Source organism: Geotrypetes seraphini, chromosome 2 (assembly GCF_902459505.1).
Source record: "Geotrypetes seraphini chromosome 2, aGeoSer1.1, whole genome shotgun sequence".
NCBI lineage: Eukaryota > Metazoa > Chordata > Amphibia > Gymnophiona > Dermophiidae > Geotrypetes > Geotrypetes seraphini.
This window is the reverse complement of record NC_047085.1, coordinates 140,695,892-140,712,113: the sequence shown is the minus strand read 5'-3', so window position 1 is coordinate 140,712,113 and position 16,222 is coordinate 140,695,892. Positions and strand designations below refer to the sequence as shown.

Sequence of the window (16,222 nt, the reverse complement as noted above, 5' to 3'; positions counted from 1 at the left end):
GTGAGAAGACCGACAAGGAGAAGGGAAATTTGATCCTGTATTTCGACATTACGCAAGGGAGGGGGGGGAGGAGGAGGCTAAAAGCCCTGGATTTGCAGGCATTTCTTTCACTTTTTCCCCAGGGCTTTTCAAGCCTGGCCCCGCTCCTTGCGTCTGACCCGTCCCAAAGTTCAGCCGAGCCACCCCCCCCCCCCTTCCGCGTTGGGCGGGTTGTGTATTTATGTAATCGCTTCGGAACCATGTGCTGCCCGCAGGCTCCGCCTCCCTCCTCCCCCCCCCCCACCCCAAACACACGCAGGGGAGGGGGGGAAGCCCGAGAGCAGCGCCTCCCTGCAAGTTAGCGCTCTGTTTTCGCGCTTATCAGTCTCTGGTGGGGAGGGCCACGCGTGAACCCAGCCGGCAGCGCCGTAACCCAGCCCCGGGAGGGAAGCGGAGGAGGAGGCGGCGGCGGCGGTGTGCGGTGCACGCGTGGAGGATGACAGGGAGCCCCGCCGCCGCCCCCCGGGGCCGCCGGCCGCGCGTGTGACGGGGGGAGGATGGCGGCGGCCACCAGCAGCAGCAGCAGCAACAGGACGGCGGATGGCAGGGGCGGGGACCCGGCGGCGGCGGTGGTGGTGAAGCCCCGTCCTCGGCGGCGCATGGATCCTCGGCGGCGGCAGGCTGCGCTCTCCTTCCTCACCAACATCTCGCTGGACGGGCGGCCGCCGCACGAGCAGGAGGAAGGGGAGGGTGACGGGACCCGTCTCTGCCCGTCCCCCTGCGGGCATCTCGGGGAGAATTCCCCGGCGGCGCCGCCCGAGGGGGTGGAGGACGGCGAGGAGCAAGAAGAGGAGGAGGAGGAGGAGGATGCCTTCGCCGCCGCCGCCTGCGTGCAGGTGTCCCCTGCAGTGCTGGTGGGCAGCCGCAGCCGCCTCAACTCTTTCACCCCGGGGATGGCGCCCAGGCAGGCGGCGCTGGGCCACTGTTGCCCCGAGTCCGGGATCCTGAGCAGCGCCGCCCTGGAGCTGCAGCGGTGCCGGTGAGTGGCAGCTACCTCCCCCCCCCCCCCCCAAAAAAAAAAAAAAAAAAAATCCCCTCCACCTTACCGTTTGTGTGTGTCAGGGCAGGAGACGGAGCTGCTCAACTTTTCACAGCTCAGATTATTTTCTAGTGGGGTTTGGGGTTTGTTTTTTTATGTTAACATTTTGCATCGCTGCCAGAAATCCCTTGTAGGGGGGGGGGGAGATCTTGGCTTTTCTCGCTTTCTAAGAAAGCCAGAAAAACAAAGTATTAAGACAATACAACAAACTTCCTGTAAACCTACTCGGGGTGCAGAAAATTGCTTCCTTCTGACCCTGGTCAGTCTTGGACTGGAAATATTTAATGGCCGCATTTCCACGCTTCTCTGTACGTCTGGTGTGTTTTTTTTGTAGCCCTCCCTCCCCACCTGCCGAGCGTTCCCACATTGAGAAGGTGCTTTATCAGTTTCATCTACTGGACTAATCGAGCCCTCTGAAAACATAAATTTAAAATGATTGGGGTATAGAATAAGAATGAAAGGCATCTGCATAAATTGAGGCTTGCCCATTTGTGCGACTAGCCTTACTGAATACCTTATGAGCATGCCAGCCTTGCAGGTTTCAACTTGCATCATCCCTGAGTACAGAGCCAATTCAGATTTTCATCTGCAGGAAGACATATGCTAACCAGTCATTTAATAAGTCAGACGTTACATTATCATTTGATTAGGATTTAATAATCCTTAAAACTCGGGAATATGTAGTGTGTGGCTGCATGCAGCTGTTAAAACATGTTATTTCGTTTGGCAGGGTCATCGATTGGGCGGCAGAGCTGTGAACCAGCATAAATAAAGTGGCAAGTAGCCACCATATCTGCATTTAAGCATTTGCAAACATAATGTAGTGGATTTTGTGTTGAGGAAAGTGTCATAACATTGAAAGGCTACCCCTTCAACAGAATATAGTAATTGCCTCAGGTTTGTTCTCTTTTTTTTTTGAGTGGTGCGAGGGCTAGGGGGCTTAGCTGGGTGCTCACTAAGCCTTATTGTAAGAAATATAAGCAAAGGTAAACAGGTCAGGGATGGTGGCATGTTTAAGATAATACACAGCAGCTGTACAGGCTTCTCCACTGCAGCGCTGTCAGTTTCCCCTTATGGGTATGGATAACGGAGCACTTTATTTTCTGTACCTGAACCTAAGTAGCTATCATCCAGCTACAGATGCCAGTCGATACTGTTTGTGATGGGTTGTAGTGATGGCTGGTCTCTGGGAAGTAGACCAAACTGTGGGTGTTCTTAGAGCGTGCTTTAGGATTTGTGGTGCAAGTGCATATTTATATTATCACTGCTAGTGAGGGTCTTAGATTTATTTTGACAGCATTTCTGAATCCTGTTTAGTCCTTCAGTTCAGATCTGGTCTAGAGCTACTAGATACTGTACTGAACTTACTGCACTGGTCTAGGAGGAGAGTGTGACCTAGCGATTAGAGCTACAGCCTCGGCACCCTGAGGTTGTGGGTTCAAACCCTGTGCTGCTCCCTGTGATCCTGGGCAAGTCACTTAATCCTCCACTGTTCCAGGTACATCAGATACCGTATTTTTCGCTCCATTAGACGGTGGATGAGGAAAACAAGAAAAAAACCATTCTGAACCAAATTCTCCCTGCCAAGCTCTACACCCTGTCCCTCCTCCTTGCTAGGCTTTGTACCCTGTCTCCTCTCTGGTGGTCTAGTGGTAGGCCGGGATAGGGCAGGAAGGCTTAGTGGCTGGCAAGCAGGTAGACACAGGGCAAGCAGGCAGGTTGTGATGGGACAGGGCGGGTAGGTAGGCAGGCAGGCCTCTCCCCCACAGGCAGGCAGCAGGAAAGTCCCGGTCTCTCCCTCCTCCCTCCCTATTTTTGATTTTACAGGCAGGCAGGCCCCGGCCTCTCCCTCCTCCCTCTTTACCCCCCAGGCAGGCAGGCAGGCAGGCAGGCCCTGGCCTCTCTCTCCTCCCTCCCTATTTTTAATTCAGCAGGGCAAACAGGCAGCAGGCCCTGGTCTCTCCCTCCTCCCTCCCTATTTTTAATTCAGCAGGGCAAACAGGCAGCAGGCCCTGGTCTCTCCCTCCTCCCTCCCTACCCCTAGGCAGGCAACAGGCAGGCCCTGGCCCTCTTCCTCCTCCCCGCCACTCCCCCCCCCCCCGCGTGCACCTTTTTTTAACTTCTATTCGCGGCCAAGGCTGGCTGGTTTTCACTGCTTCCTCCAAGAACTGCCAGCTGACGCAGCTCCCTCCTCTTCCGTTCTCTCGTGGCATAGCGGCGCACCAGGTTGCCTGCCTGGTCCTGCGCCGCTTCCCGTGAAAACTGAGTTGGGGGGGAAGCGCATCTAATGGAGCGAAAAATATGGTAGATTGTGAGCTTATCGGGATAAATAGGGAAAATGCTTGAAGTACCTGTATGTAAACCGCTTTGAGTGTGGTTGTATACTTAAAAAAAAAAGGTATACAAGTCCCAACCCCTTTCCCTAGATAAACTATTGTTTCCCCTATACTTGCTATTTATGGTTTATCTTCAGCAATCTGCCTTGCCTTCAGCAAGCTCACTGCGCCAAACTCTTTACTTGTATCCAGGAAAGAGGAAAATCCACAGTTCAGCAGTGGTGGAGCGTGCAGCCATGTTGTCTACTAGTATTAGACCGTCAGTGCCTGCTTCGTGATGCTTTGTGGCTTCAGTCCCTTTAACATTTGTTTGGGGTTTTTTTTTTTTAATGTGTCTTTATTCATTTTCAATCTAAAAACAGTGCATTCAAGAATTCATACAAATTATTTGAAAAAACAGCACTTACATCCATCAATAAAATACATACGAATAATTTTCACCCCCCTCCCCCCCTGATTTCAATGTATTCAAGATAACCATACAATAGTTTTTACAGATCATTAATAAACCAGTCTCTGTACACTATCCTTCTCCCTCCCACCTAACCCCCTCCCCTGGATGTACGAATTATAACCAGAAGTGAAGGCAAAAACCAGTTAGAATCAATAAAATTGGTCAATGGGCCCCTTTAACATTTGATGTTGCGCTGTACTGGGCATTCTGTGTGTGTGTGCGCTGCTGACCCATTTAGGAAATACCATGATGGAAACATAGCAGATAAAGGCCAAATGGCCCATCCAGTCTACCCATCCTTAGCATCCATTATTTCCTCCTCTCCCTAAGAGATCCTACGCATCCTATGCTTTCTTGAATTCAGACAGTCTTTGTCTCCACCACCTCTACTGGGAGACTATTCTATGCATCTACCACCCTTTCCATAAAAAAAGTATTTCCTTAGATTACTCCTGAGCGTATCGCTTCTTGATCTCATTCTATGCCCTCTCATTCTGGAGTTTCCTTTCAAATGAAAAAGACCCATCTTGTGCATATTTATGCCACATAGGTATTTAAACGTCTATCATATCTCCCTCTCCCACCTTTCCTCCTCTTTAAGTCTGACCACCAACCATTTTAGTTGGCTTCCTCTGGACCGACTCCATCCTATTTATATCTTTTGGAAAGTGCAGCCTCCAGAATTGTGCACAATATTCTAAATTAGGTATCACCAGAGTCTTATACAGGTGCATCAATACCTCCTTTTTTCCTATTGGCCATTCTTCTCCTAGTGCACCCAAGCACCCTTCTAGCTTTTACCATCACTTTTTCGACCTGTGCGGCCACCTTAAACTTATCACATACTATCACTCCCAAGTCCCACTCCTATTAATGTACAAAAGTTCTTCACCCCTTAAACTGAACCGTTCCCTTGGGTTTTGCAATCCAAATGCATGCCTTGCATTTTTTTAGCATTAAATCTTAGCTGCCAAATTTCAGACCATTCCTCAAAGTTTACCTGGTCCTTCCATGCTTTCCACACCATCAGGGTTGTCTGCTCTATTGCAGATTTTGGTATCATCTGCAAAGTTTCAAATTTTACCTGACAGCCCTTCAGCAATATTGCTTACAAAAAAATGTTAAAAAGAACAGGCCCAAGAACTGAATCTTGTGGCTTACCACTGGTAACATCCTTTCTTTAGTGATCTCCATTGACCACTCTCTATCGCCTTCCACCAACCAGTTCCTGACCCACGGCCAGATGCACTAAGAGGATGGCTAAGACTGTGTGTGCCTGCACTTATCCGATTTTTTTGCCGATTCAGAAAGAGCTATTGATGCACTAACAAGTTTGCATGCAAATGATTCATGCGGATGTTCCTTGTAATACCCGACTCTGCCGTCCGATTGACTGCAATGACAGCAACTCTCATACATGCGCAGAGCCAACAGGGGAAGCCCGAACAGCTGAGAGGCAGAGGGAACTCCGAAAACAGCCTCCTGCTGCTCAGCCATTCAGGAAACCTTTTTTTTTCTTTAATGGGCACACATGCTGTGACTGTTACACATGCATAATATCTGCCCCATTAAAAAAAAAGAATCCCCCCCCCCTTACCGATGATGGCTCTCCTCAATAAAAGTACACGAACCACTCCTTGCACCAGCGAAAACGGAAGGAGGAATGCCCACTTCCTCCTACCATGCCGAATCTCCCCCACTGCGAAAGAAAATTGGCAGGAGGAATGCCCACTCCCTCCTGCCAATGAGATTCCACCCCCACTTCCACTGCAGTGATATGGAAAGGCCCACTCCCCCAAACATCTACTACCCTCCCCCTGAAAATGAAGAGGGGGGATGCCCACTCCCTTCTGCCACAGGAGGGGCCTTAGACGTCTGAGCCAATCAGGGCCTTAGCCCCTCCCTGTGCATCTGTGTGTCTAAAAAGGTACTGGGGGGGGTTCAGGAGACCTCCTGTGACAGGAGGGAGCAGGCATCCATCCTGACCTTTTTTTGTGTGGTGGAGGGGGATTTGGCCTGACAGGAGATAGTGGGCATTCCTAGTGCCATTTTCGCTGGTCTTGAGGGAGGGGTCACAGTGCCTTCATTGGGGAGGGCCGTCATTGGCAGTGGGGTGCTTTTTTTTTTTTTCTTCTTTTTCTAATGGGACAGATATTGTGCATATGTAACATGCACAGCATCTATACCCATTAAAAAAGGTTTGACAGATGAGCGACTGGTCTTGATCAATTGCTTTTTTGGATTGCTAAAAGTGATCACTTTTTTAGTGCATCAGGAAGCCATGTTAGAGCATCAATTTCTCTACTAGTTTACATGGCATTTTATTATTAATTAGCTTTTTTGCATGGTTGGATCGGGGAATGAGCGATTGTGCATTGGGTTGGCAAAGGCAATCGTTGCTAAAGCTGTTAAAACAGGTTTAGCCACAATCGCTGGCTTTAGTGCATCTGGGCCCCAGTCTACCACTTGGGGCCCATACCGAGGGCATTCAGTTTATTTATTAGACACCTGTATAGGACACTATCAAAGTCTTTGCTAAAATCTAAACACACCACATCTAGTGCTCTCCCTCTATCCAATTCTCTGGCCACTCAGTCAAAGAAATTGATCAGATTTGTCTGATAAGACCTACCTCTAGTGAATCCATGTTGCCTCAGGTCCTGTAATCCACTGTGTTCCAGAAACTTCACTATTCTCTCTTTCAAAAATGTTTCCATTAATTTATTTACCACAGAAGTCAGACTTATGGGCCTGTAGTTCCCTACTTCTTCCTTCTACTTTTGTGGAGAGGGACCACATCTGCCCTTCTCCAATCCTCTGGTACCACTTCTGACTCTAGAGCAGGGCTGCCCAAGTCCGGTCCTCGAGATCTACTGGCAGGTCAGGTTTTCAGGATATCCACAATGAATATGCATATAAGAGAGCTTTGCATACCAAGAAGGCAGTGCAGGCAAATCTCTCTCATGCGTATTCATTGTGGATATCCTGAAAACCTGGCCTGCCAGTAGATCTTGAGGACCGGACTTGGGCAGCCCTGCTCCAGAGAAACATTGAAAAGTTCAGCCAGTGGAGCTGCCAGAAATTCCCTTAGTACCCTCGGATGTATACCATCCAGCCACATTGCTTTATCCATCTCTAGTTTATCAAGCTCCTCGCAAACACAATCCTTTGAAAATCGAACAGAGTCTACCATACCTCCAGCCCTATTTGCTTTTGTTTATTGTGGTCCTGCTCTCGTTGCTTCAGCTGTGAACACAGAACAGAAATATTTGTTAAGCAGTTCAGCCTTATCTTTATGAGTTTCTACATATTCCTCCCCTTCACCTTTAAGTCTCATAATGCCAATTTTGCACTTCTCCTATCACTAATACTGTATATCTAAAAAAAAAAAGTCTTGTCACCCCCATTTTATTGTGTCAACTATTTTTTTTTTCCATTTGCATCTTTGTTTTCCACTACTCGACCAACCTCTCTTTAACTTTCCAAATATTTTTGCATGTCATTTTTTCTGCAATCTTTTGTAGTTTATGAAAGCTAATTTCTTTTTCCCTACCTTCTCAGCTACTACCTAAGTAAGAGGAAAAGCGGCCTTCTTTTCCTCTTACTTTTTCTTACAAAATGGTTTATTGCCCTTACAGTAGCTCCTTTCAGTTTTGCCCACTGATTTCCTACTTCCACATGTTCCTATCAAGACAAGAATTGACACAATCCCACATCTGAACAAAGTTAGTTTTTTTTTTTTATTTTTTTTTTTTTAGTTTCAGTCCTTCACTTTAGAATGAGCCCTCTCTACACCTGTCTTAATATTAAACTACATCATGCGGTGATCACTGACTGCCAAATGATCACCCACTATAACATCAGAAACACTTTCCCCGTTTGTAAACACTAAGTCCAGAATAACCCCATCCCATGTGGGTTCCATTGCCAACTGCTGGAACAGTTCATGTAGATAATCGAGGATCACCCTACTTTTAGGAGATCCCGCAGTAGGGATACCCCAGTCAACATCTGGCATATTAACGTCACCTAGTAGTAGTACTTCCCCTTTTCCAGCTTTATTTTGAATGTCTTTATTAAATCTCTGGCATGAATATCACACCAATGTAAATATATTTTCCATTCCCTCTTTCCAGTTTGACCCTCGGTGCTGCTTCTTTACCCTGTAGAACCTGCAATTGTGTTGCTTTACTATGATCTTTAATATATAATGTTGCTCCTCCTCCTTTTCTTCCTACCCTGTCTTTCCTGAAGAGATTATATCCCAGTCGTGGCTCTCCGTGATTGCCACTAAATCAAACTCAGTCTCTTCTATCACAGCCTCTAGATCCAGAACCTTGTTTCCCATACTTCAAGCATTAATATACCTCTTTTTCCCCTTTGTGTAAATAATTTAGTGATTCACTTACCTGGGGGCTTATAGTTACTTGGGGGTCTTTGATCACCCTGTCCCAACATAATGATTAAAAAAAAGCCCATAAGTCCTGGTTTCATTTTTTTTTCTCCTAGGGGTAGGTAGAGTGACTTGCACACACCTCTCTGAAAAGTTCTCAATCCAACCAAGAAGGGAATGACGTTGAGCCATGAAATGTAGAAGTTATTCCATGTATTCACCCCTAAGTTCAACACACTTGGCATATCGTGTCTAAATCTGTAACCCTTCCAAAGAATACTCTGTTTGGTCACTGAAGTACTCCGCTGATGCAGTCACTAGAAAATTTTCTCCCTTTCAAACTCTCTTTAAGGTTTGGAAACAGAAAATAGTCAGATGGAGCAAGATCTGGTGAGTAGAGTGGATGGTCTATGCACTGAAACGACAGCCAACAAAGTCCAACTGCGTCAAAACATCCATCGTTTTGCCAGCTTCCCTCTCCTTTTTTCTTTCAATGGGTCATAAAATTTCCTTGACCTTGGAGAACCCAAGTCCTGCCATCGCAAGGACTGTTTTGTCTCAGAATCATAGTGGTGTAACCATGTTTCATTAACAGTAACTTTCGTGTTTCCCTGAAAATAAGCCCTATCCCAAAAATAAACCTTAGTCGTTGGCAGCAGCGCTTCCACCCCCCCCCCATGCTGCCAAACCCCCGCTGACACTTCCATCTCTCTCCCCCTCCCATTAGAACGCCGCCAACTGCGAGATACAGTACCTTGCAAATAGCAGCATGCAGCAATCTAATCAGGCTGCTTTGCGGCCTTCTGATGCCCGAGCATTCCTCTGCTGCATTGCTGATTATAGCCTGATTAGATTGCTGCACGCTGCTGTTTGCAAGGTACTGTATCTTGGAAGTGTCAGCGGGAGTTCAGCTGCTCAGGGGGGATAGAAAGATGGGATGAAGGGAGAGATTGAAGCTGTGCAAGGGTTCTGCTACACAAGGGATGGGAGGGAGGGATGGAAGGATAGAAAGAGGGAAGGCACAAGGAGATGGTAGGGGAAGACTGCAGAGGGAAGGCATAAAGTGATGGGTAAGAGGGGAGGAAAGATGCTGCACATATGGGGGAGAGGAAGGAAAGAAGAATTGGGGTGGAGGAGAAGATGGGAGAGATGATAATTGTACATGAAAAAAACAAGACATTTCCTGAAAATAAGACCTAGTGCATTTTTTGGGCCCCAAATTAATATAAAACAGTGTCATATTTTAGGAGAAACAGTAGTTGTTTCAAAAGGTTGGCACCAGTTCACTGAAAATGCTGCAAAATCAACTTGGAAGTGTCCACTCAACGTTGTTTCTCATCAGCATTTGAACGTTTGGGCACCCACTGAGCTGCCAGCTTCTGCATACCCAGCTGCTCTTGGATTATATACTTAACACATTCCCTGGATATCTGTAGTTCCTCAGCAATTGTTTTAGCCAATATTCACTGATCTGCCAAAATCAGGTCATGGACATAGTTAATAATTTCAGGCCATTTGAGGCCTCCCAGACCTTGCTGCATCTTTGGTCTCAATCTCCACGCTGGGCGTTTGTCACTCAATGTTTGCATTGTTATGTTCATGGATTTCCTTTGGTGTTTTCTTCTGCAGGAATAGAAACTATGCCAGCTCAGAGTTTCACACTCTTGACATGGTTCAATCAATGATCTGAAACGATGTCAAAACATTATGATTTTGCAAATTTGCACTTTGCAAAATAAAATAGCTACCATGGCAAAATAACGCTCAGATTTTAAGAAGCTGGTTGGGCTGAGAACTTTTCAGCATCCCCTCATATTTTGAGCAAGGCTCTATCTAGTCTTCTATGCTAATCATGCTAGTCTTCTGTGGTGCAGTGGTTAGAGCTACAACCTCGGCACCCTGAGGTTGTGGGTTCAAATCCCTCACTGCTCCTTGTGACCCTGGGCAAGTCACTTAATCCCCACCATTGCCCCAGCCCACCAGGACAGATAGGAAAATATGATAAAGTACCTAATAATACCAATGGAGCAGTCCTGGATGCCATTGGTGGGCCACCCATCTTCCTCTCCTTCCCAGTCTTACCACCCCCACCCCCCATGTGCCTTCACTTCCCTCTGCATCATACCTCTAGCTCTTCGCTGGCACAAGCAGCAACTCCAACCTGATGCTTGTGCCAGCGTTGGCTCGCCCTCTTGCGTCGCGTCTGGGTCCCGTGTCTAGGAAGTGATGTCGGAGGGAGAGCTGACGTGACACGGGCAGCAGGTTGGTGATGCTGCTCGTGCTGGGAAAGTTAGAAGTATGGGGAAGAGAAGGGGTGCTGGGGGTGGGGGAAAGGAGCCGGTGGGGGCACTACCACCCCAGGCGGTTCATAGATGAAAGCACGCGGGACAGTCGCGCGGGGACAAATGAGCTGAGACAAATGCATGCAGGACGTCAGCGCGCCGGTTTAAAAGTTAAATTTAAAACGCTCTGAGGGGGGTTGGGGGTGAACCCCCCCAGTTTACTTGGAAGTGTTGGTGCTGCCATTGGAGTGGTTCAGGGGGGTAACCCCCATTACAGAGGAAAGTGTAATTTTTCCTTGTTTTAGGGAAAAATTACAGTTTCCTCTATAAGTGTTGGGGGTTTCCCCCCACCCCCAATGGCAGTGCCAACCCTTCTAAGTAAACTGGGGGGGAGTTCCCCCCACCCTCGGAGCGTTTTAAATTTAACTTTTAATCATGTGCACTGACATCCTGCGCGCATTTGTCTCTGCTCATTTGTTGGCGTGCTTTAGTCCCATCATCCCCCAGGCACCTCTCACCCTTGCAACGCCACTGCAGTAGAGTACTATTTAATGTTAATGGGTCACACAACTGACATGAACACAATAGCATTAAAACAAAATTGCTCTAATTTTCTATTAATGGCTAAAATGAACACAGCAGCAACCTGGAAGGAGCAGGATGCCCCGTTTAGAGAGAGATGGAGAAAGAAGATTTATAACATCTTGGAAATGGAATGGGGGAGGGTAGCCATCTTGAGACAGATGGAACCAGATTTTAAGAAGCTTTGGGAACCCCTGAAAGGACCACAAGGGATAGACAGAAACAATAAAAGCAACCCTCCCCAGTAAGAATGAGACAACACTTAAGCAACAATAAAGGGTCATATTTTTTCAAGATTCCACATACATAGCTTGCTTTATTTAATATGCAAACATGTTTTCTTTTAAAAAAAGAGATTTGTTTTAACCATCCTTCTGAATTTCTTCTTCTGTTATACTCTTTCTGCATGTCAGTTTGGTCCGCTTTATTTTTTTATTTTTTAAGTTTTCCATAACTTTTATTAGATATTCAGTGCAATACAAAATCAAATAAAGCCAAGAACATTAGCATCAAGTTATAAACGTATCTCAAATAGCAATTTTTGATGCATAAAATTTTAAACTAAACCCCCAGTCTTCTCCCTTCCCTACCCCTCCCGACTTAATGGATCTTTCCCAAAGATATATGGGCAGCACAGTGCCTAATATAGTCTCTAACTTTATCAATATAAGTTAGGTCCTGGAAAGTTTCTGTCCCATCCATTTGCTATATACGTCCCACACTTTGATAGGATACCAAAGTATTTTGTCGAAGTGCCAATTAATGTAGACATTAAATGAACATATTCCATCTTTGTTAGAAACTAAAGTAACAGCCTGTTTTACAAAGCCGCGCTAGCAACAACCCCAAAGCCCTTTAGATCTCTAGGGGCTTCGGGGCTGTTACCGCGCAGCAGCCGCTAGCGTGGCTTTGTAAAACAGGCCCTAAGTTCTGGAGCAGCTGTTTGATTCATTGCTGCTTTTATGACAATACGGTTCTGCCGTGAAAATGTGAAACGGCCAACTTTTGCTCTTCTGCCTCAAAACTGGGGATTGGAACATTTAACAAACAGCATTCCATTAACCCTTTCAGGACCATAAGGATCGTAGGCCAATTTTTGTGGTTTTGACGACATTTTTATGGTAAAAAGGGCTTGCAGATGCCAAAAAATTGATTTTTTTTTTGTGAAATATCATTATTTTTAATTAAAAAATCACACTTCTGGCTTATGGACAGTGTGGCAAGTGAATCTTCTCGTCAATCTGGCAACGACGCTAATGAATGAATGTCGGAACCAGTTTGTTTACATAAAGGCAGTATCATATGGAATCCGTACATATCAAATTTAGAACTGTAGACTATCCCAATCAAAATTTATAGGATTTTAAAGTTATGGGACAAATATGTCCCTTGGTCCTGAAAGGGTTAAAGTGGGGCAATGTTTGTTTGCTATCTGACTAATTTAGTTGTAGCACTTCTATCCAAAAAGGTTTAATTATTGGGCATGGCCACCAGATGTGCTGACAATCCCTTTTGTGACCACATTGTCTCTGACATAGCCATTCCCAGCTACATAAATAAGTTGAAGTCTAATGCCAGTCCCTTTATAAAGCTTAAATTGATCTATCGCCCCTCTTACCTTGTTTCCTCTCGCTGTAGCCTCTTTTTGCTTTCTTCTCATTTCTTGCCTTTGCTTTGTCCGTTTGGTTTTTTGTTTTTTTTCTTCTGTGCTTCCATGACCTCTGTTCCACTCCTGTTTGTTCCTCATTCAGTCTCTCAGCTAAGATACTCTTTTGCCCTTCCTGCTTTACTACTACTACTATTAATTATTTCTATAGCACTACCAGACGTACGCAGTGCTGTACAGAGTCACGAAGCAGACAGTCCCTGCTCGAAGGAGCTTACAATCTAAACAGACAAGAAAGACGAACAGGATGCCATGGATACAGTTAGGGGGAATGGTTAATCTGCTGTCTAGGGCAGTGGGGGGTAGGGTATATGGATTGAAGGCTACAGGCATTAGTTTTATCTATTTTAGACTATTGTAACATCATCTATTTAGAAGCACCCCAAAAATTATAAGGAAATTAAGGATAATTCAGAATACAGCTGTTCGATTGATTTTTGGTTTAAAAAAGAACGACCATATTAGTCCAAATTATCGTTTACTTCATTGGCTGCCTTTGGAGGCAAGAGTATTATTCAAATTTTCCTGTATCTACTTTAAGCTGATATCGGGATTGTCTCCAGCTTACCTTTTTCCTCATTTTGTGTTGCGTAGACCATCAAAAGAAACTAGAAACTTCTACTTATTTGCTTATCCAAAAATTAATGGGTGTAGATATAAGACCTTCTTAGAAAGGACCCTAGCATTTCAAGCTGGTAGGCAACAATCTGGGTTAGGTAAATGTATTCAGCAAGATATGTTATCCTATTGCAGTTTTCGGAAATTAATTAAGACTACTTTGTTTGATAAGTTTATTACTTAGTGAGTTTTATTATTGAAATTCTATTTTACAAATATTTGTATTTTTTACTGTATTATTGTATTAGTGTAAACCGCCTAGAATTTTGTATGGTGGTACAAAAGAATAAAATTATTATTATTATTATCATCAAAAAGGTGGGTTTTCAGTCTGTCCTTTCACCTTCTTTCAGGCCTAGGTCCGTCCTGCTCTTGTTGAGTAAGTCCCTATTTGCTAATTTCCCTGGACGCTTTTCCCTTTGGCCCAAGGCCTGCTGCCAGCACCACATTGGGTGTCCTAAGGAAAGCAGCAGTGCCAGAGAGACTCAGCCACTGGGAGATGGCAGCTTCAGGTCATCAGCAGGCATGAGCTTCAGCAGAGAGGCAGGTTGCTGGTATTTTGATAACTGTCCTACAGCCAGAGGTAAATTTAGTGGCAGCTTTTGTCCATGAAATAACAGCAGTTAAAGGACCAAAATGAAGCCAGACTGCTAGCTTTGTGATCTGAGTAATGTCTTTTTTTTTTTTTTTTTTTAACAGTAAATGCTTTAGCTGTTTTATAATGCAGGGTTCTCAAGTCATTCTTCAGACACTGCTAAGCCGGCCAGGTTTTCAGTATATTCATTATGGATACCTTGAAAACCGGACTGGCATGTGTGCCCCGAGGAATGAATTGAGAATTCCTGTGCCATGGTAACAATAGTTATTTAAAAGAAAGATGTGTTTGAAAAGGTCAGATAGCATATCCAGGATTTCAGGTTTTCTGCACTATTAGGTTGTGTCAGGTTGATCTTTATTCATGAAACTTTTGTCCGATAGCAGGTGCTGCTTCATATGTGATCCTGGCAGTTCCATGTCTAGGGATGTAATTTTAACATTAAATTAAAAAATTTACTAAAACAATATGTTTATGATTGTTCTATATACACTTCTCCCTCCGTATTCGCGGTTTCAGCAATCGTGGTTTCGATTATTTGTGGTTTTTAGCTTGCTGGCTCCTCCCCCCAAAATTATATCAGCTTGCATAGAGAAATCATTGATTCCAAGTATTTATAGAGCAGAGGAGCCATTTGGTCGTTCTTCCCTTGTTTAAGGTAGCATGGAATTTTGCTGCTATTTGGGTTTTTGCTAGGTACTAGTCACCTGGATTGGCTACCATGAGGATTGGTTACTGGGCTAGACAGACCACTGGTCTGACCCACTAATGCTATTCTTATATTGTTATAACATAAATTTTTATTTATGTACTATAAAAGCCTTTCGGTTCTATGTGGTTTACAAAAGAGAAGGGCTGACCATTGTCAGTGAGCTAGAATAGATAGAACATTGGCATCAACGAGTTAACAATAGTTTCACATCAGTATGCTGCTCTGAAGGGATTACAAGAATGTTGAGAACAGATGGGTTTTTAATAGCTTTTTAAAATGCATATATGATGTTGATATTCAACCATTTGGCCCAGTTCAGGATCCCTGGAAGCGGCTTGGTATGATAAGAGTCGGTTAATGAATCTTTTCTGAATACAGCCTTTGACTGAAGGGTAGGTAAAAAAAATGATCGGGAACGTGTGGAGCGGCTTGGAGACGAGAACAAGAATTGAGCAGTTAGGTAGTTGGGCAGTAGGCCATGTAGGGCTTTGTAGAAGAGGCATCCAAACTTGAAGAGAACTCTTTCCTCGACAGGAAGCCAATGTAATTTTGTGATAATGTGAACTGTTGCTTCCTGTTTCTGAATCCTATCATGATGCAAAGTGCGGCCACCATCAGTTGATAGGTTCCTTACTTTCTTCTGCTGTTGATGACCTTTCTGTGTTCTTCAAAAAAATGTCTAAGATATTTATATATAATTGCACATTTAGACTGAATTGGGTAAACCTTTCTCTCTGGATAGTTCTCTTGCTTTTGTTTCTGTACATGATATATTGCCCTTCAGTAAAAATCAGAGTAATTAACAATGCAGTGTATAATTAAAAGACGATACAGGTCCCTCCCCCCTTCTTTGGTACTAATCCCGAACCACAAGAGCATCCCACTTAGTAATTAAAGGCCTGAGAAAATAAATGTGCCATAAGTCTTGTCTGAAATTTCTCTAAAGACAAAAGGGCCTCACGTTCCAAAGGAGAGGGGCCAAAATATAAAATGCTGTGTTCCCCATACCATCGTTTTATTGTTTGATTTGTTATATGTGCAATTCTGGAGGCCGCATTATCGCAAGTATGTGCTGAGACTGGAGTCGGTGCAAAGAATGGCCACCCGGATGGTCTCGGGACTCAAGGATCTACCATACGAAAAACGGCTTGACAAATTGCAGCTATACTCGCTCGAGGAGCGCAGAGAGAGGGGGGACATGATCGAGACGTTCAAGTATCTTACGGGCCGCATCGAGGCGGAGGAAGATATCTTCTTTTTCAAGGGTCCCACGACAACAAGAGGGCATCCGTTGAAAATCAGGGGCGGGAAACTACGAGGTGACACCAGGAAATTCTTTTTCACTGAAAGAGTGGTTGATCGCTGGAATAGTCTTCCACTACAGGTGATTGAGGCCAGCAGCGTGCCTGATTTTAAGGCCAAATGGGATCGGCACATGGGATCTCTTCACAGGGCAAAGGTAGGGGAGGGACATTAAGGTGGGCAGACTGGATGGGCCGTGGGCCC

General features: G+C 45.1%; 1 protein-coding gene across 1 annotated transcript in view; it reads left to right on the top strand.

The window, feature by feature from the left end:
• The first annotated feature begins 210 nt into the window (after positions 1–210).
• The window catches only part of CABLES1 (Cdk5 and Abl enzyme substrate 1), a 213,618-nt gene continuing 197,606 nt past the window's right edge, over positions 211–16,222 (top strand). The window contains exon 1 of the mRNA XM_033933899.1: positions 211–1,018. Within this exon, the coding sequence (XP_033789790.1) occupies positions 537–1,018 (482 nt within the window). The 5' untranslated portion in view covers positions 211–536. The remainder of the gene's footprint in view (positions 1,019–16,222) is intronic.